At 30.6% G+C, this 24,221-nt stretch overlaps 2 protein-coding genes across 3 annotated transcripts; both read left to right on the top strand.

The window, feature by feature from the left end:
- Nucleotides 1-2,096: 2,096 nt before the first annotated feature.
- LOC108912085 (probable 4-coumarate--CoA ligase 3) lies at nt 2,097-14,468 on the top strand. The gene is made up of 9 exons (XM_018717250.1): nt 2,097-2,439; nt 3,074-3,284; nt 7,914-8,044; nt 10,015-10,240; nt 11,191-11,376; nt 13,224-13,367; nt 13,442-13,579; nt 13,768-13,958; nt 14,067-14,468. Exons 1-9 carry the CDS (start codon nt 2,242-2,244, stop codon nt 14,364-14,366), a joined length of 1,725 nt encoding a protein of 574 aa, XP_018572766.1. The 5' UTR covers nt 2,097-2,241; the 3' UTR covers nt 14,367-14,468.
- A 2,366-nt stretch (nt 14,469-16,834) lies between these two features.
- LOC108912228 (lipid storage droplets surface-binding protein 2) lies at nt 16,835-23,581 on the top strand. Of its 2 annotated transcripts, none has more exons than XM_018717409.1 (5): nt 16,835-17,016; nt 21,386-21,524; nt 21,942-22,139; nt 22,805-23,075; nt 23,401-23,581. In XM_018717409.1, the coding sequence occupies exons 2-5, from the start codon at nt 21,393-21,395 to the stop codon at nt 23,463-23,465; spliced, it is 666 nt and encodes a 221-aa protein (XP_018572925.1). In that variant the 5' UTR covers nt 16,835-17,016; nt 21,386-21,392; the 3' UTR covers nt 23,466-23,581. The 2 variants fall into 2 exon arrangements, with proteins under 2 accessions (XP_018572925.1, XP_018572934.1); XM_018717418.1 differs by having other exon boundaries at nt 16,838-17,016; nt 22,817-23,075.
- Nucleotides 23,582-24,221: the final 640 nt, after the last annotated feature.

Raw genomic sequence — 24,221 nt, 5'->3', positions numbered from 1 at the left:
TTAGTATTTTTATTTAATTTTTGATTATTATGTACTTTTTTCAAAATAGCAAGAAATAATTATTTTAAAACATAAATCATTTGTATTTGCAATATTTAATAAATCGTAAACATATTTTTTTCAAAACAATATAATGTTTTTTTAATGTTTGGCACTTCGTTCACATTGATATCAAAAAATATGGCATCTTTAAAATAACACGTTGCTAAGCCACAGAAAAGATTTAAAATATTACTTATAACTCGACTATTTCTAAGATTGAAAAAAAAAAACTGACCTCCACTTAAACTACATATATAGGGTGTAACGTAAATGTTGGGAATAAATGAAACGGTGGATTTTTTATTTTAAAAACTAAATATTTGTCATATAAGTTATGCTCCACGGAATTTCTTTCCAAGTTATAGGGCGCTAAAAAATTTCAAAAAATTTTGTTTTTAATATCAATTTTAATGCAAAAGTATTTTTTCAATGCCTATTTGACCATGTTCGGTGGCTGAGTCAAAGCATACTTCATAATGTTTTTGTTATTTTTATTTTCCTATGTGAGGAAAAAATGGTATTTACAAAAGTTTAAATTACTGAAAAATTACAAGAGCTACAAATAAAACGCAAGAGGGTAATTTTGTTTAAAATAAAAAGTGGATCATAAAAAAATATTTAAAAAATGTTTTTACCAGTGGCGTACCACAATTTTCTTCGAAAAACCTTCCTACGCACGCCACTGAGTAACTTACAAAATCAATCCTTTTCCTGTTATTAGGGAATGATCAAATTAAGCTAAGACTAAAATTTCGTTCCATTATCTTATAATGTTCGAAAGTTATAGGAGAAAAACTAATTTTTTGAATCTTTTTAGCGTCCTCTAGCTTGGAAAAGAAAACCCGTAGCATAACTTCATATGAGAAAAACTTATTTTTTTCTTATAATGTTCGAAAGTTATAGGAGAAAAACTAAATTTTTTGAAACTTTTTAGTGTCCTCTAGCTTGGAAAAGAAAACCCGTAGCATAACTTCATATGAGAAAAATTTATTTTTTAAACCAAAAAATCCACCGTTTAATTCATTCCCAACCTTTACGTTACACCCAGTATAAATACGAGATAATTGCGACTAACAAACTAGGGTCATGCTTGAAAAGCATTTTTTTAAAAAACAACAATACTGCAGAGATTTTATGTTCTTTTATGGAATATATATGCAAAATATAACCTTATGATCAGTTTTTTTTTAAAGGAGTATTTTCCGTCAAAAGAGGTTGTGTTTTAAGTTAGGCAAGGACGAATTGTTGTAGGTCATTTGCCAACACTAATTATACAAATAATACGACAACATGCAGTGTTTCGTAAGTATCGCAAAAAAAATCAATTAATACATATACCTAGAGGTATTGTATTTTGTATTACTGAATAAGTGATATGTCTAAAATATGAAATGAAAAAATATCACTCTTAAAATTTTCGAGAACTTTTCCAGTATTTTCATTGGCACAGGATATGCTACTTTATATTTTGTGTATTTATACTTAAGTAAACATAAATATCTACGTATATCGTAAAAGTTCTACGAAATACTCGTAAGTGTACTTTAGCATTGAAAAACAAAGATAAGATAAACTTGTAACAATATAAGTATTATTTTGCACATTTTTCACAATAAACGTATGACACCTATCGTTTCAATTTGTAAGAAATTCAGAAATATTGTCATTACATAGGTATGCAACATCCTTTCTAAGTAGTCTAAAATAAAAAATAGAGAGATACCTCAAGTCATTGTAAAATTAAAGTACAAACATATATTTCCTAAAACGTTCTATTTCTGTGTTCTGGAAATTAAAAGTCAATACCCTTTATTTCATCCACAAGGCTAGTGTCTATCTGCAAAACGATTTTCCTTCCGCATACGTCGGATAAATCTGTATAGCCTAATATTAAATACATGAGGTATAGCTGCCAAAGAGTAGCGAATTGTCCTTCGGATATAATAGAAATGTACTTGTTTTTGCAATGACATAATCTAAAGTTTTAGTTTTATTATATTTCTATAATTAGTACAGATTACAAACTCGTTGATAACGACGCAAAAGTACGTACAAGGGAAGAGATTCTATTAACCATAATTCGATATATCAGTACGAATTGCACTTCGTAAGCGATTCGACAAATACCTGTTTAATCTACGGTTATACTGGAGACTAAATTTGAATATATCCAATTTCTTTGTTAGTGAAGTGAAAGCTATGTCTGCATTAAGGAGGTTATTGTTTATGATGAGAGAGAATGTAATTTTAAAAAAGAATATCCGCAATCTGTCGACAAACAATCATCAGGATGTAAACATTATTAGTTCGCCGTGTGAAGATGTGGATATCCCCAGTATAACTATACCCGAACTGATATATTCCAGAATTGAGAAATTTAACAAATTTACAGCATCAGTAAGTAAATAAAAGTGTAATTATAACATTTATTTTTAATATTTGTGTCATACATGAATTATTACCTAAAAATATATTATGATTTCGGTGATCTTTAAATATTTCTTTAATTACTCCTTTTATCATTTTGATTTACTTTTTATCTTTTAATTATAAATCAAAGTAATATTCGAATACATAATTTAAGTCAAATTGGTAGGTATCAGATATCTTGAAGAATTATAAACGAAACTGGCATGCTGGATAATGGTCCAAAGTCCAAAAGTACATCTTAGTTTCAGCAATAGAGTAAAATATTATCTACGAGTATTAAGGGAATTTGTAATTTTGTGATTGTTTATAGTTGAAAGTAAAACAAAATAAATATAATTTTCTGTATAAATTTCTTTGCGTTTTCGTTGAATCATTTAAATGTTTTGTTTGTCAGTTAACTAATATAAAAGTTAATATTCCGTGAATAATATCCGAATAAATGAATAATGAAATTTTAGTATTGTAAGTAGAAGTACTATATTAAAATTATTATATCAACAATGATAATGCAATTATTTCTTATAGACCGTCAAATTACTCTTCTATTATTGATATTTGTAAGTAATCTATACGTAAATTTAAATAATGAAATTTCTTCCAGGTATGCGCAGAAACTCATAGAAGTTATACATTCGAACAATTGCGGGTAAAAGCTAGAAACCTGAGCAAAGCCCTTAGAAAGATTTTGAAGCTGGAAAAGGGAGATACCATAGCCATTTTACTGACAAATTCCCCAGAATATCCATTATGTGTATTGGGATCTTTAGAAGCGGGGTTAGTTGTTACTACAATCAATCCTCTTTATACACCAGGTAAATATTTGAGATGTAGGTGTCGGCCTCATAGTTAAATATTAGCCCTTTCGCATTGATGAAAATAAAATTATTTTTTAAATTCCAATTAAACTCAAAACTCAAAGTGTATTATTGTTACCCTGAAATTTGCACCTTTGTACTTTAAAAGATGATAAAAAGATGATCGATAATACGAGCATCCTATGATTGACTCGATTATAGACCGGGAGATATTAGACTGAAGTTCGACGACGTCTTTCTCGTTTATGCCTCTGAGAGTACTGATAGGTAACCGCAAAGAAAATACCTCTTTTTGAGACACCTTTTCAAACAGGAATAATTTATATCTTTCTAGATTACTGCCTCAACATTATTAATATGTATGTAGGTACACAGACAATATTGGCAACCCGAAAAGGATGCAGGCTTTTGTTGGCCGGCATCCAACATTACATTTTAGCGTGGTAACTCTTCTACTTGGTAATAGGCGGCAGTTCTAGCGGTGGCTTTGTTGCCAAATAATAACTGCCAAATAAATTTAATGCATTCAATTATGTAATTAAAGAGATATGGAACTTATCTTTTGTTTGGAAATCACATTTGTGTTAAATGCTAAATAAAATAAATCAAATTAGAATTAAAACTATGACTAATTACTAATTAATTATTTATTTTATATCACCTTGGAATGGGGAATTCAAAAACTTGAAATTAATGTTTTTAGATTTGTGCGTCGACTTCCAATTTGGTACGATATTAACAACTATGTTTAAAAAAATTGTATTATACAGGTTGTGTATCCTTAGATGGGTACTGCTTTCTTATTGTTGATTTCTTTAGATAGGTAAAATAATTATTGACACAAGTGTTCACACATGGATGTCATTGGTAGTGCTCATATTTGTGATACAAGGTGTTCAAAAAAATTAACACAATGTAAAATTGCTGGAACCTCAAGGAGTAGTTGAACACGAAATTTATTTAAAAAAAAAACAACAAATTATTAATCAATGATCCCTTACAGAGATAAGACAATACGTTCGCTACTGCTGTTGCAATTTTTGACTAACTTTTTTGTTTTTTGACATACGGACTTCGGACCTTTTCCATTCAACGCAGAACGGACAATCAGAACTGAAGGTGTGGAGAGATTTTTGTAATTATTTTTTCGATTCAATGCACCGTTTCCGAGTTATAACACCTTTTTTACTGTATCACCTCACACACCTCTTGTTTCCGAAATTTATTTTCCACATAAGGACTTCGGACCTTTTGCGTTCACCGCTGAAGGGACAATCAGGACCAAGGGTGTCGGTAGATTTTTTCAATTATTTTCTCGATTCAACGCACCGTTTCCGAGTTATAAACACTTTTTTATTCTACGATGTCACACACCGTTGGTCCCGATTTTTTTTTTAAACATGCGGACTTCGGACGTTTTTCACTCGATCACCAATCAAAACCATGGGAGATTTTTTGATATTTCGAGTATTTCCGAGGTACAAGCAAATACTGTTTTTTTCTTTCATATATTGTGACACCCTACCCTATCTCACCCACCGAGTGCTCTACTCAGAACCAAGGGGAAATTTGTTTATATTTCCAGCCATTTCCGAGTTACGAGCAAAAATCGTTTTTTTTCTCATATGTCGTGACGTCATCATAGCTCGATGACGAAAGCTAAAAAGGCCACACGCTCTACCCCACGCTCCCTCCCTAGGTGTCCTGAAGATGCTGGGGAAGCCCCAGAGGCTCCTGAAGTCAGCAGAGAGAGACAGAGAGGGCTTCTATGAGGACAAAGTCACTCTATCTCTATCGCACACAATCAGACAAAAACGACAGAAACGAAACTTCCTTTAAAAATACATGGGATTTATCATTATCAGAATAACCCATTTTAATTCAAAAAATTAAAATTAAAACGGGTTATTCTGATGACGAAAAATAAAACATAATTAGACTGTATTATTCAAATAACAATAATGTGCAAAAATTCTTCAGGAATATCGGCAAATTTAATTTAGAGGAAGAATCCCGTCAACGAACACTGTAAAAATATTATTAGAAACCTTAGGTGCCCAGAAAACAGCCCCGATCTCAGTTCTTTAGACATATATTTAGAACGAAATGTTTGATAATTCTGAATTTATTTTTAAAGCAATAAATAAATAATAAATTAAAGCATATTTTCAACTGTATCATCACAAATTTTCAACATGCAAGTACATGTTGAAAATTTGTAAAAATTGTAGGTATTTTAATGTTATTTCATTTTTAGGTATTCTCCTTATGTTGTTGTAAAGGTTAGTTATAAAAATCATTGTTTGTTATTTCAATAAGGGTGAATTTTAATTTTTTTAATGATTTTTTTACTTTAAACATATATTTTAGGCCAGCAAATTTTGATGTCAAAAAAAATAAAAGAAAAGTACATTTGTATTTAAAGTTTTTTTCTATCTTTAATTATTAAACCTATAAATGGATGTCAAAATACAAAAAAAACCTGTACCTATATTAAATAAATTTATCATCACCAAATATTAAAAAAATTATATTACAAGCTGTTTAAAATATCATTACGAATTTTGTTTATTTGGAAATATATTTTCTGCGGTAATTCAATACCAAAAAATGAAAATAGTAGCTAATTAACGAAATTATGATTAAATAATCTAACTGTGACACCGCTGCAGATTATCATATGAAACTACATAGATATTGGTTGATTCTTTAAAATATTTTTATCAATACCTACATCAAACATTTAAGTAAATACAGCAACGCAAAAAACATTGATAAAAAAGTGTACAAAATACATCCGTAAGTACGCATGACAGCATTGCCAAAGTGTTGTATATATGTTGCTAGGATACGCGTAGGAATGCGGGCTGCTGCATTTGATTCTTCCTAAAATTCTGCTGGTGGTGTACTCTATCGACAATTTGGAAATTTAAAACTGCTGGTCTATTCCAGTAGCGCTCTGGGGCGATAGCTAGGTATTTTGTCTGTGGTAGGTATCTCAATATTTACGTACCTGCTCTCCTACTTTTTAAATTGCTACATTTTATCAAACATTGTTGATTACTATTTAATATGTATACGTATTTACTTTGACGCTGTAAAATGAAATGAGTGCCTACCTGTTAACCTTGGTTTTATTATGTACAATATAAAATATCAAATTTTTACAAAGTTTCATACCACCATCGTTTTTGTTTGTTATTATAACAACATCCAAATATAAATTATTTACTACATCGTTTCTCCTGTGTTGATGTGATAAATATATATTAATTATTGAATGTTTCGAAGGAATTAAGAAGAAACAAAGAAAGTGAAAGATTTTTACCTATGAAACTAAATACTTTTAGATTGTTAATATTCATTTTATGTAATTATGATATTTTCACAACTTGAATTCAGGGATTATGATTAAAACAATTATTAAGTTTTAAGTCATTTTAATTACGACACCTTCGTTTTATACACTACTTTCAAAATACGAGATTTGCAATCAGGTTTACTTAAATTTGTACGCACGTTTGTAGTTTTATTAAAACTTACGTTAACTAATTGTTCTCTCTTATTTTTTAAATTCTTATTATCACACGCAATTGAAATACTTTCGTCACGAATGGATTTGGTGATTTTTATACCTTTCTTTAACTCATCTACCTTAATCACATTCATAAATTCCTGAATATTATTTTTTGAAATTGTCTTCACCAATATTATAAATATATTTGGATCGACATTTTTAGGAACTACCAAATCCGGTAATGAATCTTCTCTCAGTTTTTTGACGGCAGAAACCAAAACGTCAGGCTTATCAGTTGGTTGTTTGGCAATCTTGGAACACTTCTCCAAGTTTTTTTTGAAGTCGTTGGCAAAGTAGCTTAGTCCTAAACAACCACATAGGCACTCCCTACATTTTCGATTGCAGTCATTCAGCAACTTCTCCTTCAAATACATCCTTACAAAGCTTTTTAGATATTTAATAGTGTTGCACAATTTATTACAAAAATATCACTTTGTGATGGATAAGTTATAATGCTACCAGTTTATATCTTATTTCTGAGATGTGACAATTTTGCTGGACTTGTGTAAATAAATCAATTCTACAGAAAGACACTGCTACTGGAAAGCACGAGCTACACAAAGACACTATATAAAATATATACATACATATAAAATATGTAAAGAAAACAAAAGTAAACATGTAATGAAGTAGTTTTATATTGTATACACGGGACACGGGACAAACAAACAAGATAGCACATATTTGGACATATGTTTTAATTTATCTATTTTATTGATGCATACACTTAGTAGAGTTGATAATTAGAATACCCCTACTTATTGTTATAAAGTTTCAAAATAATTCAACAAAAAATGTACCTATTCAATTTTAAATCGTTCTATTGGATACCACTTAAGTACCTGTATTTATATTTTAGAGAATCTAAACAATCATATTCATTTTAAAAAATTAACACCAATTTAGTGGATAATGATAAAACAGTTTTCTTTGAAATTGACATTTGATCAATGCTAATTACCATTATTCTTAAAAAGTTCTGTTAAAGTTCGATAATTTCTGTTATTAAGCGGATGTTAACTACAGAAAGTTTTCTATATTTTTTTCAGAGGAAATATCAAGGCAATTATCGGATTCTTCATCAAAAGCAATAATAACTTTTGCAGATTTATACGCTACCGCAAAGTCTGCAGCTAACTTATCAAAACGACAACTGCCTATAGTGACAATCAAATCAAAGGTAGGAATTTCAATTGTTTTCCTTATGTATCATTCAGGGTGGTCGCCGAGGCATCCGAGATACTTCGTGTATGAATTCTATGACTAATGTTTAGCAAAAATTATTCTACTCACTTTTCCCGAATTCCCAATAGTTCTTGAAATATCGGAGTTTAAAGTTTCCAGGTCGTATGGGTAGTTGCTAAAGAGTAAATTAGATTGTTGCGACTAGAGGGCTAGGTAATTTAATAATTAGCAACTTGACTGGGATTAGAAAGAAAATTGTTAATCGGTTATTTTTTGCGTCATTTGTGTTAAAATCATGCCTTTTATTTATTCAAATGAAGAATACGCAGACATGTATGCATATTGCAAAGGTAGTACCACCGCCTTAGTTACTGAATATAAACCGCGATATCCAAACCGCAGTCTTCCAGACAAGCAAACGTTCAATAGAACCTTCATTACTCTTCATTACACCAGATGCGTAAGAAACATTGCTGCAGAAGTGCTTGACCTTGTTGAAAATGATCCTGGTACTGGTACCAGAAGAATTTCTGTACTTCCTGGACAAAGTAGGACGGTTGTATAAGACACATTACGAGAAAACAGACTGCATCCCTATCATTACCAACCGGTACAAGAACTTCTTTCCACGGATCTTCCCCAAAGAGTTCGTCTTTATAAATGATGGAGCAATCAGCTGGATATTCTTCCAAGAGCCCTTTTCTGTGACGAAGCTACATTTACAAGAGATGGAATCCACAATTTCCACAACGATCATGTGTAGGAAATCGAAAACCCTCATGCTGAAGATTCTCCGTAAACGTTTGGGCTGGAATAATTAATAATGAAGTTATCAGACCACATTTGTTCGATTGAAACTTGAACAGCGGGATGTACCGGGATTTTTTGGAGAATGATCTACCTCTACTACTTCAGGACATTCGTCTTCAAATCAGAAGGACGATGTTCTTTTTAGATGATGGAGTTCCGTCCCATTACGAAAGAGGTGTTACTAATTTCCTCAATGAAAAGTATGCAAATCGATGGATAGGTCGCTAACTCGTTGAGAAGATTCGTACAACGTTTGATGAGGTGAAAAATACTCGTAATATGGCGAACTACACCTGGGAATCAGAAGCTTCGACAGAGGATTGAGTTATGCGTCGCACAAGGCGGTGGTCACATTGAGCAGCTTTAATAATTCCCTGTCATTACGCTTTCATTAAAATAAACCACTTTTTTTTTCTAAGCCCTCTAGTCACAACAATGCAATTTGCTCTTTAGCAACTACCCATACGACTTGGCAACTTCAAATCCCGATATTTCAAGGACCATTGGGAATTCGGATATAGCGAATAGAATCATTTTTGCTTAAAATTAGTCATAAAACTCATATATCTCGACAGCCACCCTGTATAAATAAATTATATTCTTAGTGGTATTTTAAGGACCTAAATTATTATTTTGTTGGACCATGAACCAGCGTTTATTCTATTATTTTCCAATACGTAAAATAGAAGGTGTGCGTAAGATGACAAAATTTGAAGGTAAAAATCTGTTGGATTCGTATATAAATGCATCATTATAGTAACGGAGATAAGGAGCGAATTCGATTACTACTTTTAATTCCTAGTAGTGTTTCTGAAAATGAAATGAAGTCTTTTATGAATTTTATTTTAAGAACGAACCAATTCCAAATTTTAATTGATTTCTGGACAAAATCGTGTGATGTGTACACAAAAAATATGAATTTTTATATACCAGTAATTTCATTAATTAATACCAGGTAAATTCACTCAATTTTATTTTATCTAAATACTTGACCTATAGTATCGCGTTATCTGTCAATCGAGAATAGAACAGAGAACAAATAATCAGAATGCCTTATTATGACTCAAATTTAATGTTTCATTGTGGGCCTGGCATCCGATAATGATTAGTTTCGAGTATTTATGAAATGTTTTTATTCACCTTCCTTCTTTTTAGAATGATGAGCTTTTACCCGAAGGGGCAATAATTTTTAATGAGCTTCTGGATAGTAAAATCGATCTTCCAGACTTTCAACCAGGAAGTGCAGACGACATCGCCATCCTACCATATTCCAGCGGGACAACAGGGTTACCAAAGGGAGTACAACTAACACACAGAAATATCGTTTCAAATATTCACCAAGCAACGTGCCCAGATCTGGACTTCTCCCTACCACCAACAGGTAAAGGCAAACAAGAAAGTGATTACACAAAAAAAAAAAACGTCCAAGAGACCAAGGGATGGCATCGAAGGGTTTACTTTTATTTTCTGTTATAAATATCATTGACTTAAAGCAGCGAATTGACGTATACGTTTGATCGCATGCAGAAAGCAACATAAATCAGACTTATTTTTATTTCAATATATATTTTGAAAACAGTGGAGAAAATAATATTTTACACATCATAGAATAAAATGACCTATATCTTCAATTAATTTATAAATATAAACGTTCTTTTCATCCTAAAAAATAAATGATTATTTCTTTACTGAGTTACTGAAGTAAGAATCTCAACATGGAATATAAAATGATATGGACTTGTATCACTGTATACGTTGATTGAAAATTTCAGTCAACGTCTTATATGTACCTTTGGTATACATAACCAATACATAAACTACAAACTTATTTTGTGCAGCGACATCTATATGAATATTGTGTTTCTGTGGTACTAATTTTGTAGTAAAAATTTATCTTCATACCTGAAATTTATCTTGACAACGGGCCCGCAAAAGAAGTATATCGGGTGTTTAGATTTGATCACCTATGTCTAATTTTATTCCATTGTAATATTTTTTGTTTTCTATACAGTGTGTCAATGAATTTACAGACCCAAGTGCCGCCGCTTGCACGCTTGCTACTACTGGCCAGCGATGATTTTCTTTATAATTTTCATATTATTTAAATCCATACCTATTACATTTTTCAACGGAAACAAAAATTTACATTATTGAAAATTGTAAGTTCCATATACAAATTTCATAAACAATTAATACTAATTTGGGTAATATTCAAAATTTAATAAAATAATTTCTATAACATGTCACTTTGGATATTTGGATGTAGATTTATTGTAGTTTTAACGCGCATACAAAGGTCTCAGCTCTTACGAGTACAATTTTTTGTTTCAGATAACTTTCAAGACATAATTCCTGCAGTTTTACCAATGTTCCACATTTATGGGCTTACTGTCACTATGTTTGCCGCCTTAAATAGCGGATGTAGAACAATCACTCTCAGCAAATTCACCCCTGATCTTTATATATCGGTTTTAAAAAATTATAAAACTAGCATAATATATGCCGCACCTCCTTTAGGTAAGTTTAATGTTTTTCGTATAAAAGTGTATAACATTTTACACTTCACTTTATTTTTAATCATTAAATTGACTGACTCAGGACCAGTTGAAGAAGTGAATTTTAATTACGATTACAGATTACAAAGACAATTTTATATATGGTACCACAGACCAATTGGTATGTATGGTATAGTTGTTACGATGTCAATTGGATTGGAACCTGTAAATCTTAAAGCACAGGACCGTATGCACTTCTCCTGAAATTTCTTGCTATGCTTTGACCATGATGTATCCCGTAATTTATACTCGAATAGCAATTCGGCGAGGCCAGTATTGGTAAACTAGTCCGCCCGATGTAGAATTGACGGCGGCGCGCTAGTCATCAAAACAAACCTGTATTGGTCCACTAGGTCGTAAATAATTTCTTTGTATGGTACACCAGTGCAGTGCAGTGCATTGCTTGGCGGGGTATGCTGTTGGTATAATACGTATTATTATTTATTAGTTGATATTATTATTTGTTCATATCGTAACCAGTAAAGGGTAATAGTTATTAAAATAAATGTTATATGTAATTATCTAGTAATTTAGCGTGGCTCTCTGGAGACTCTGAAGCGGAGGATAACGAAATAACTCGGGGAAAATTCCCAAATAGTGGAATCGGTTTTTGTCGAAAGTATCGAAACAAACTTAGAGTTTAAAAACAAAGATTTACACGTAAAAAGTCAACGTATTATATTAAATATATATAAATGTATGAAAATTGGAAATAGTGAACAATGCGATAAAAAAGTTAGGAAACGGATTAACGAATTAACTAAGATATCCAAAAAAGGCCAATTTATCGCGTATATAAAGAAGGATTGATCACGGTACAAAGAGGAAACGTAAAAATACAAAATTAAAGAAAATTGACGATTTTACCAGATGTAATGCGGCGCACAGTTTATAATATGTATAAAGAAAGTAAAGTTCCTACTTTAAACATGATTCGAGATAAATTAAGCGATTACCCTGAATCTTTAGATATTTTACGACATGCTTTATTACAATGCGATTTTAAACATAAAAAACTTGACAATCGTATGGTAATTATATGGTAATAAATATAGCTCGAAATATAGTGTATCTAGACGAGACAGGGCTAAATTTTTATTTAATTTTAAATTATGAGTTAAATTTTTTTATGCGGTTCCAATTGAGATCGTAACAACTATACTAATGAAATAACTACTTCTCAAATATATATGTTGTCATCCCTAACCATAAACCACCCCTAACCTAACATACTAACATGTCCTTGATATATCGTAGCGTTATATTACCTTTATCTACGTTGTCAGAACGTCCCTCTTACATCTTTTTTAAACAAGATAATAATCTGGAGTTGGGCCAATTTTTCCAATTCCACCAAATAAATTTATTTTTTATCAATTTTTACGTTTGCCTATCAATTCAGCAATTTTTATGTTTGCGTTCTAACGAACTATCTCCGTAACTACGATCAAGGATCTCTTTCATAGTGTTTTATTAAAAAAATGTCGTCACAGAGATATTTATAAGATGTTATATACAGCACGACAAAACGGCATCATTATAAAGGTACAGATAGGAGTACTTTATCAGAAAATGATATAATAAAAATATCATTTATAAATATCCTCATGATATACAAGTGTGGATGTAAAATGAACATAAATATCCCCATGCCTATGTGTCTCAATGATATTTTATGGAATATTTTCTCTATGATCCTAATGAGGACTTTGCAGACTGAATTAAGATATCAGAAGGACGTTTTGTGTTATCTGGATAACTTGGTGTAATAATAGACCTGTTAGTAACCATTATTTTGATTCCTTACAGTATTATTCCTGACATTGCATCCCGGAGTGAAAAAAGAGTATCTGGAAAGTGTTAGAATAGTTTCTTCGGGAGCGGCGCCCTTAGGGGCGTTAGATGAGGAACGATTCTTACAGAAATCTCCAAAGAATACTAAGATAGTCCAAGGTAGGATGACGGTAAAAACATGTAACGGACCCAGATGTATACAATTTATTTATTTATGTGTTTATCTTCGTCAGGTTACGGTCTTACCGAGACGTCTCCGGTAGTAACAGTGTGCTCCGTCAAACTATTTGAACAAGGAAAAGCAACCGGATCCATAGGACAATTAGTTCCTAATACCTTGGCAAAAATTGTAGCGATTGATGACGGCACAGGTACTATGCCAAATAAATTCATTATTAGTTGTTACTTTACCTGCAGAAATATAAAGAAATTTATAGATGTAAGGATCAAAATTTTGCGGAAATTATATATATGGCCAAAATTGTCTAAAAATATTTGACACGTAAATTTTCAGATATTACGTTAATCGTTCTTAATAAGATCAAATGATTTACATCAGGTAAACCCTTGGGACCTCATCAACCTGGTGAACTGTTAGTTAAAGGACCACAAGTGATGAAGAATTACCACAATAAAGAAGAAGAAACAAGAAATGCATTTCTGGATGGCTGGTTCCGAACTGGAGACCTGGGGCACTACAACGAAGATGGTGCATTCTATATTACAGACAGACTCAAAGAACTTATAAAAGTAAGTGCAGCATTTATGGGGAGTCGCCCCTGGTGAAATGTAAACACCTTTTAAAACTAAAAAGGTTTCTCTTCCATCCTCTCTACCAATATTCTTCATATTTTTTAGGTGAAGGGCTTCCAGGTAGCTCCCGCAGAACTGGAGGAAATCATCAGGGACTTCCCTGCCGTGGACGACGCCGCAGTCATAGGCGTAGCCCACGACAGTTATGGAGAACTTCCGAGAGCTTACGTCGTTCCCAAAAAAGGCGAAATCCTGAAAGCCGCGGAACTAGCTGAATACGTGGCTGAAAAGGTGGCATCGTACAAGCAATTAAAGGGTGGCATCGAGATCGTTGATAGTATTCCGAAGAATTCAGCTGGAAAGATTTTAAGACGTCAGTTAAAATTGGCGTATGAAAGAAAATGATTGAGCGCAACGATTTAATGTTTTTTTTTATTATGTGTATTATTGCTGTTTTTATAAAGTGTATATTTCAGGAAAGCTAATTTTTCCAATTAAATAAGATTATGAAATATTGACCGGTCTTTTACTTCATTACAATTATGATGATGTCAACCTTGCATGTGACAAATTCTACAAGGAACTGAACTCTGCATTTGAGGATCATGTTCTCAACTAATTCTAATTCAAGACATTCGTCCTGGTTCGATTGAAATATTACAAATGTTTCCTTTCAACACAAACTGGGACGCAAAGATAAAAAAGGTGATGTTCATACGCTTACAGAATTTAAATTTCTTACAACAAATATTAAATTTTAAAAAAATGTGTTTGACAAAACTCCTATTTGGACATATTGAATTTTCGCAACCGAGAGAGTTGCACTAACCAAATTTGAACAGGATATAGCTAATACAATGCGAAACGTCGCTTTACTGTTAAAAAGGTTGTCACCGCCGTTACTGGGTGGTCGAAATTCGAAATATTTGGAATTATTCAATTTTCGTGGCTGAAAATATACATAGGTATTGAATTTTCGAAACCGAGAGAGTTGCACTAACCAAATTTGAACAGGACATAGCTAATACCATGCGAAACACCGCCTTAATGTTAAAAATGTTGTCACCGCCGTTCTTGGTGCTGAAAATTCGAAAGTATTGAATATTCCGATACCGAGAGAGATGCTGTAACCAAATTTGAACAGGACATAGCTATAATACAATGTGAAACACATAGATAAATATAAATACTTTTTCTATGGTGTAATACTGTTAAAAATGTTATTGGTGGTGAAAATTCGAAATATTTGAAATTATTAAATTTTCGTGGCCTGAACACTTACAGAGATAATCACACAAAGTTATTCATTTTGAAAATTCGTATAGACAAATATTTAACAATGCTCCGAGAACAACTACTGAAAATATTTATACATAAAAATGTTCTCAAAGAGCCGGTAGCCGAACGCAAGATAAGAAATCTCACTCATATTCAGAGTGCATTCACTTAGGCAGAGGCGTACATACTGTTTTTTCAAAAAGATTACGAATAAATCAGTAGGTATGTTTATGATAAATATATTAATAGAACTTTTTTTGGTTTTAATGAAGTTACAATAGCATTAAATATCACATTTAACTATTACATATTAACACTACCTATAAAACTAATTAAAACAGAATTTCTATCTTTAGGACAGGATGCTAATGTACCTACTATCTTAGATAATCTGTAAATGTTAAACCTCAACAAATAAATACGAGAGTGAGATATAAGCTTATACATCATATGTAATACTAGCATATGTAAGTCAAGCATATAAACAATCCGTTTTCAAAATTCAGCAGCAGGGATACCACTTGTCTAGATTTTTCAATATTAAAAAGTAGGTATATGATAAAATTAAAACACTTTCTAGCTAAATAGGAAATTTCGGAACTAGATATGACGACATTGTCCCGCCTCTTCTTAGGTCATTCAACTCTCAAGCATTTTTAGATGAACCATAGTTGTGATTATGTAACATGTGTACATACAAGAAATCAAAATTCGTAATTGCTTGTAATTTTGAATGTTTAATTTTTTCATAAAACCAAGTTTTATTATCTATCCTAAAAGCTATTAAAATACAAAACTGTTTTAGAGTAGCCAAACTTTAAACTTGATACTATATGACAGTTTATAGGGAGCAGGGATAAACCTTTCCTTGATAGAAAGGATAAGCAATGAACTACTAGAATTTTTTTATTGGTTGCAATAAAAAATCATAAAACTTTTAATTTTAATTTTAAGTTTACCGCAATTTTTTGTTAGAACTTTTATGTCAAACATACACCTGACAAAATGCGTTTTTTATTATAATATCTCGAAAATAAAACATACAACATCCCACATTTATACGAAATTTTTTCGATCAAAATTAAAATCGACTGACGTCAAATGCCTTTAATTTTGTCATATTAGAATTTTTTATGTCTTCTTTAGGTAGGTAGGTACCCACTTTTCGAGTACTTAAAAACCGAAGAAAAACTACAACCTTAGTTTTTTCAAATAAGCAAATGAAAGAATATGTGGGAATATGACGGACATGTTCAGTGTCACAAAAAACTATCCTCCGCAAAAATAAAATTGACCTATTTTAGTATTTACAGTGTACCTATTTCAAGCTTATCCATATACCATATACCTATTGTACGGGTACGCACTCTAAGTCGCGCTACTCGTACTCTGTATATTAAGTAAAACAAATAAAAAAATACACAGAATTGAATGAATTTATTTGCTGTCTACTAGTTTTAACTATGTCACACTATGTTGTCACAGTTGCCCCTGTGTAAATTTAAGGAAATAGTCAGTTTCTAGAAGGGAATATTGAACTGGTGGACTTTGGACTGGAACAGACGGTACAGTTGATTCATACCAACGTGATCGTAACAGGGTGCATAGTACGTGAACGTATACTTAACTAGTTGGTTGAAGTTTATCAGTTTATAATAAACCTCAATTCTATATATATAACAATTAGTAGAGGGGAACCTTTACAGTCTATCAACAATTTTGTTAAAGCACTTTTATATGTATGTGTGTCCTTTTGTAAACATCTTATTCCGTAAAGGTAAGTAATTTATGTACCTACCTATATGTTTTGAGTATCGTTAATTTATAAACTTTTATTTTGCTAATTAAATTATCCTTATGCTTATTATAATTGTTTAAACGGCGTATCAGCCTACAATTATATTAATTTGTGTTCGGTTATTATTAGAAGTTTCTAGAAAAGAAAATTTATTTAAAATATTTGCTTTATTAATTTTGATTAGTTGATCGTCGTTTAAAGGACATACCTAATTGTTTTTAATCACAAAGTAAAAGTGATAAAATGTTTTATTAAGAACAAAAAGTTAATTAAGTTTCATTAAAATTGCGTCAATGTTGTTATTTAATGAAATTAAATATTTACGGCCAACGTGAGCCAACGCACGATTTAACACGAACAAACAAGATGATTCTCTTGCATGGCAATCATGGCATGGAAGTAGAACATTTTCTAATTTTTGTCGTATTACATAGGTCTAAAATGTTTAGTTGCTATAATATATGCTAACCTAAAAAAAGATTATACAGAATTTGATGTGGGATTTGGAAACTAGATATGTATGTTGCATGATAACAGTTAATAACTGCGTGCAGATAATTTTTTAAATAAATATGGAGTAGTATAGGTACCTACTTTTCAATTGTCATTTAAATTCCCAAACAGCATTTACTTAAGAACACCTGCGTAAAAAAATATAATTAAATGACCATTGAATAAATGACCTTTGTACTTTGTGTCAAAATTCTATAGAATGAGAAACGGAAGCGGATAAAACCGGATTGACCCTTGACGTTGAGTTCATCACTTGTCACTTGTTCAAATTTGGAGCAGCAAAAAAGACAGATAAAACATTATTTAAAATTTAATTATTAATACCTATATAACAGTTTTAAAAACAACGAATGTTTTTAAGCGATAATTGAAATACCTGTCACAATCAGTGTGGTACTTAAGGTCATGAGTGCGCAGGGCAAGATTTGAATTTTGCGCCCCTCAAAACTTATTTTGTAGGCAAGATTTAAATTTTGCTCCCCTCAAAACTTGTTTTGTAGGAGGAGAAACAATACAATAACTTTAAATATAATTTAATTTATACATTTGCGCCCCCTTGAAGTTTGCGCCTCTGGCAGCTGCCTCCGCTGCAGCCCTAGCTACGACGCTGGTCACAATGACGATATCATTTTAGGCAAGACCCTCCGTTAATTCATTTATAAAAAATTATTTAGTTTTATCACCAAGTTTGCGGATGTTGTGGTGTTAACAAATGGACATACTTTGATAAATTACTTTTAATTAACATTATTTGCAGACAAAAAGTTGTTCGTAAGATGATGCGAAATAGGTTTTTATGGTGTTTAGGTCTGAAAAGACTCTTAATTCTAATTTAATATAATAAATAATAATTGGGTTAAAAATATATAATTATAAAATCAAAGGTTTTCCTGGAGAAACCACACCATCATCATTATTATGATTACAGTTATTGTACAAAATATATTTCCGTCCCTTTTATACATATACAGGGTGTTTGTAAATAAGTGCGGAATATTTTAGGGGGTGGTTACCGAAGTTATTTTGTGAAAAAAAGTTCATATAAATGTAGGTCGAAATATGTTTTTTTATTTTTTATTTTTATTAATTATTTCAAATAGTTTTAAAGATATTAACTTGAAATTTGATGGTTGTATTTTATTTAGAAATATTGACATCAACTACTAGATAATATATCAATAGAAATTAAATATACACAACTTGCAATAAAATATGTTTTATTTTTCCTCAAAAACGGTGCATCCTACGAAAAAAATTGAAGAGACCAATTTCATTCATAATTGGTGGCGAATTTCTAAAAGAATATCAAAACGGGAAAAAGTCAGTGGTGTACCATTCTTTTTATTGAAGAAGGTTGTGGTTTCTCGCACGAACGCCACTGGTGTAAGTAGAAATATTCGGATAACCGCAAAAAATGCACATTTATCCCTCCAAAGCGTTTTTCAAATTTCGAGTCAATATCTTTAAAACTGAAATAATTAATAAAAATAAACAAAATATTAAAATTTAAACACTACATCTCGGAAACGAAACATAATTCAACCTACGTTTATATGAACTTTTTTCACAAAATAACTTCGTCAACCACCCCTTAAAATAATTCACACATATTTACAAACACCCTGTATATCAAGATAATTAATAAAAAATGTTTCTGTTAAGAAAATAAGCTTAGTTTAAATTGACTTTAAAAAACAAACCATCATAATTTTTTGACATACTTCGTATATTTAAATTTAAATTTTGAATTTGAATAACCTAAAAGGTTAACTGTTATACTGTTATTCTTTCTAATGTTTTTCTCTGCTGCGCATGTTCTTCCGATTCCTTGCCATGTTTATAAATAATTTATTTCTCTTTATGTATGATTTAAATTTTGTTTTCTCGAGCTACAATTAGGTGCTTTTTAATATTTTGACTTCTCTTTGCAGTAGATTTAAATGATGTGCAATAGAAATATTTTTACCTTTTAATTTATACTAGTTCTTAAAAATCAACTTTTATTTGATATAAGGTGAAAATCTATCTTAATCGGTCGATTGGTACCTCTTCCTAATGGATAAATATTTAGCTATTTGCGTTGTAAACAAAAAATCAACCTTCCGTCACCTTATCTTCTTTTTTTTATTTTTATCAGACAATGCTTTAGAAATAAGTTGTAGTGTTCGAGCTGAATCGTGGCATACAGTTCAGTTGAAGTCGTCCAAACTAGGTAAGAAAGTTATTGTCTGATAATTTAAAAATATAATTTGATAAAGAGATTTTAATTACATGCTTGTGCTTAGTTTTATTGTCAGTTGTAAATGAAATTTTAATTTTTGTTTTAATTATTTCGTTCGTATGTTAAAATTTTTTCGAAAAACACATTAGTCAGGCCAAGGATATTAACTATTTATATTAGAAACACTTACAACGTTTACAGCTCGTTTAATTTTGATAATATTTTATTATGGTACCCGACTGAAAAATTTTGTACATTTTATATAATTTCGACAAATGACATCAATGTTTATAAAAAGTGAAAAATATACAGTGTTGCTCATTGAGAATTAGGATACTCTTCTATTCTTTTTAGGACGCCGTATTCGAATAATATCTTTTCGTATTTTAGATGTAATTGTTCAACTGACTACGATGATTCAATTGAACTTATGAAAAATATTCTCCATTATAAATATTATTTATTTAAGGTCTTATTGCTTATTGAACTGATTTATGTCTTCTTTCGAAAACTGTATATTTGTTTTCATCACAAAAAATATGTTACCTATTTTGATAAATTTTTTTCTAGAATCTTGTAGTGTTGTTTTTTGTTAAGTATCTGCAGCCAAATAGATATTAAATTCAATTAACAATTTATACACACAATATTATATTTTTCTCAGAATATAATCTTCTAAAACAGTATGTTAAAGTTCGATATTTCCAGTTAAGTAGTTTTATACGAATATTTGTTTTTTCTACATTTTCTTTTTTGTTACATATAAAAAAGTAAAAAAGACGGAAACTAAATCAATACTATTTAAAATTTGAAATCTAGCAGCTACATTATTTTACAAAATTATTAATTATGGGTGCCTATAATAGGCTCAACTTTCATTGGTTAAACATTTTCAAAGGTATTTAATAATCGTATAAATGTGACATATTTTTTTTTAAATATCAACACCTTGCAAGCCTTAGTCTTGGTTTCTAGTTTTTCTAGTTCATTAAGGCTTATGCTTAAACTATAAAGTATAATTCATCGCAAATGTAAAAAAATAGAGGAATATAGAGCATCAAAAATGTTGGGAATATGGCTTATATACATATTGTGTCCATTTATTAAGAATTTAGAAATTATTTAAATATCAAAAACAGGAATTATTCATTTTTTGGTTATAATAATAATAATACAATTTTACTATAAAAAATCTTTAAGTAAATATAATATAAAGGAGATTTCTAACATTCTTTCAGTCTGTAACATTTGTGCTAATTAATATTATTTAAATTTTTTCAAAATCAAATTCGAAAATTATCGTTTATTTTATTTCTGAGGTTTTGCGAAGATATTATTTCTTTAACTGCAACACCCTGTAAATTTATTATCATTAGTATATTAATTTATCATTATTTTAAAACTATCAGCTAGATATGTCGTCTTCGAAGTTTCAGGGATGCTTTGATGTACCTAACTACGTTAAAACTAATAAAACTAGATATAAATTTTCTAAATTTTATTTAAAAAAAGTTTGTCTAAAATAAATGCATACAATGAAGAATAATATTATAAAATAGTATTAAAATCTATCTTCTTAATTTAATACTTTTTATCCTTACCATTTGTTCTCAGATTAACAATGGCTGCAGAACAAGGAAGCGAACAAGTAACTGTTCCAACGACTTGTATGGAATCCGTAAATAGAATATCGAAATTGCCTGTGGTTGAATCGACAATTCAGACAGCAACAAATATTTATGAAAAAGTAAAGGTAAGCGAAACATATCTAAAAATAAAGATCAGATCAAATCGGGACACTCTTAAGAAATTTTAGTGTATTGTACTCTTTCTATGATTTTGACTATGAAGCTATGTCATATTTTGTCCCAATGATTTCGCCCCTGCTCTTTGACTTAATATTAATTGTCCACCACCTGTATACTGAAAACAGATTGAGTTAGTCAGGATTTGTTTATACCATCAAACTAAGCTCAAAAAGACCACATATTAGTTTTTTCTACGGTTATTTAGTTCCCAAATTGGCCACACATATGGATATTCACATAACATTCTACCTTTTTTTGTGCATTTTTATTTAGAAGAAAATATAAATGCCAAAATTTTAGAAAATGTTTCTTATGATCTTAAGGAAATTCATACAAAAAAATAATTGAATGTTGCATTTCAGGATTACAATAGCGTCACCAACTGGACTCTTTCAACTGCCGAGAGCACCGTCAACAAAGCAGTAGAAGTGGGAAAACCAATAGCAACACCTGTAATTCGAAATTTGGAGGGACCTATAAAGAAAGTTGATGGTGTGCTATGCAGCGGTCTGGATTATGTTGAAAACAAAGTTCCAGCGGTGAAACTTCCTCCTGGAGAAGTAAGTGAATAAATTTTCTACATTATAATTTCTTCACCTGCTTTTCTTCATCATTCATTTTTGTTAGATTTCATATCACATATTGACTATTATTATAGTGGTTGGATTTGATTCCATTGGTGTTTTGAAATTAAAAAAAAATGTCACTTTTATTCAAGTATCTCTAAATATGCTTGATTTAGATTAACGAAGTTCAAGTTGAGGATTTTACTAATTAAAGGGGAACAAATCACTAATTGAATTTCAACGCCACTGAATATTTTGGAAATTGAGTTGAAGTGCATATAATTCCTAATGTTATTTCTCAAACATATCGTACGCTTTATTCTAAAAATACATATTTTTTATATTTCAACACCTTGAATTTCGAAAACCAATTCATTAGGCTTTCATGGTCTAAAATGATCTAAAGAACATCTTCTTGAAGAGACGACGTATACTTAAAAAGTACCTTATTCGAATATGACTATTTAAACTGAAAAAATTAAAAGGTTTTACATGCAGTACTTGTTAGCTTTATGATGCTAGATAATGTTTCTTCTCCAGCACAAAGGACTAAAATAAACCAACAACAGTATAAACTGATGATCAGTTTTAAAAAAATATATTTCAATATCTTTCACCGCATTCATCTTCATCACAAAATCAATAACCACCTTACTTAGTTGATTATGCAGATTTACACCAGCACAAAGGAATATATCCACAACACAATAACTCCAGCCCTGGAACAAGCTTACTCCTATGCGGAGCCTGCTGTTAAGACTGCTAAAGACATCATGGAACCTGCCGTACAATCAGCGAAAAACATAGTTGAACCAGCAGTTGAGAAAGCCAAAAGCCTCATGGAACCTGCCCTCGACACTGCAGCTGCTATTAAGGAGAATGTAATGCATAAGGCCGATGAATATTTACATTGCGGACATAGCCAGGAGGGTACGTAAATAAAATAATCTAATATAAATACTAGAAAATATTTTAGTATGACATTGGTGTAACACTTTTGAGATTAAGTTATATAAAAAAATATTAATTTTTAAAATAATACTATGCCCACATTGATACCAAGTGTCCTCTAGAAAACACATTATAACATAACTCCATAATTTTATATTTAATTAAAAACAACTTTCGAAAAATTGATATCTTGGAACTGAGTGTGATGATTTTCGAAAAATATAAATTTAAAAACAAGGGCAGAGCTTTATAAAGAATGACATTACTTTCATATACTTACGAGTTTTCCTTATTATTTCCACAGGTGAGTCCAGTGAATGCAAGGAATGTGAGGATATTAAACAGCAATTGGAAAAGAAATTCACTTAGGAACAGTAGAATTTTTTTATTTTAAATTGTCTTTATAATTTTTCTATGTGTGTATCTATAAGACTGTATTCTTTATAATAGTTTATTTACTCCTAATAAAAAAATATTATATTTAATGTTTTTTTTTTATAAAAATTTATTTTAGCTAAGATCTTCCAAAGTGATTAGAATTAACAGATAAGTAGCACATGTTCCGAATATCTGAAAAATTAAATATATGAATTAGATACCTACCCTTAAATAAAAAAATAAGACGCACGAAGAAAATCTAATTTTTTCCATTCATACATATTTCGTTTGATAAAATAATGTTTGTGTTACTATCAAAGCTTGTAAAAAATAGGATATGTAATAGATTATTTAGTATTAAACTGTAAATTATAGAGGGTGTAAAAGCGACATTGCAGCACACATTTGGTAGCATCAGAATTAGAATGGGTCTGAATAGGTTTAAAGTCATATCTGTTTGACGAATCGTAATGCCCTTTGAACCTTTTTATGAAAAATCGTTACTGTTGTTTTCTTTTGACTGAAAGAACCCTTGCCAATTCGTTGCAAAACACATACGAATAGAAAAATTTGCATTTACAATTCAAAATTCTTACATTTCAATTTCACAGAATAATACTCTAAAAATTTATCATTTCATAATAACGGATATGCTAAAACAGTTTTTTAAACCCACTATGTTATGTTATTAGCGGTTCCGGTGAGGCCATAAGCCGACCAAGTTCCAACGCAAGCCACCAAATGCTG

Source organism: Anoplophora glabripennis, unplaced genomic scaffold (assembly GCF_000390285.2).
Source record: "Anoplophora glabripennis isolate ALB-LARVAE unplaced genomic scaffold, Agla_2.0 scaffold6, whole genome shotgun sequence".
Taxonomy (NCBI): Eukaryota; Metazoa; Arthropoda; class Insecta; order Coleoptera; family Cerambycidae; genus Anoplophora; species Anoplophora glabripennis.
This window is presented reverse-complemented; position numbering and strand designations above follow the sequence as displayed.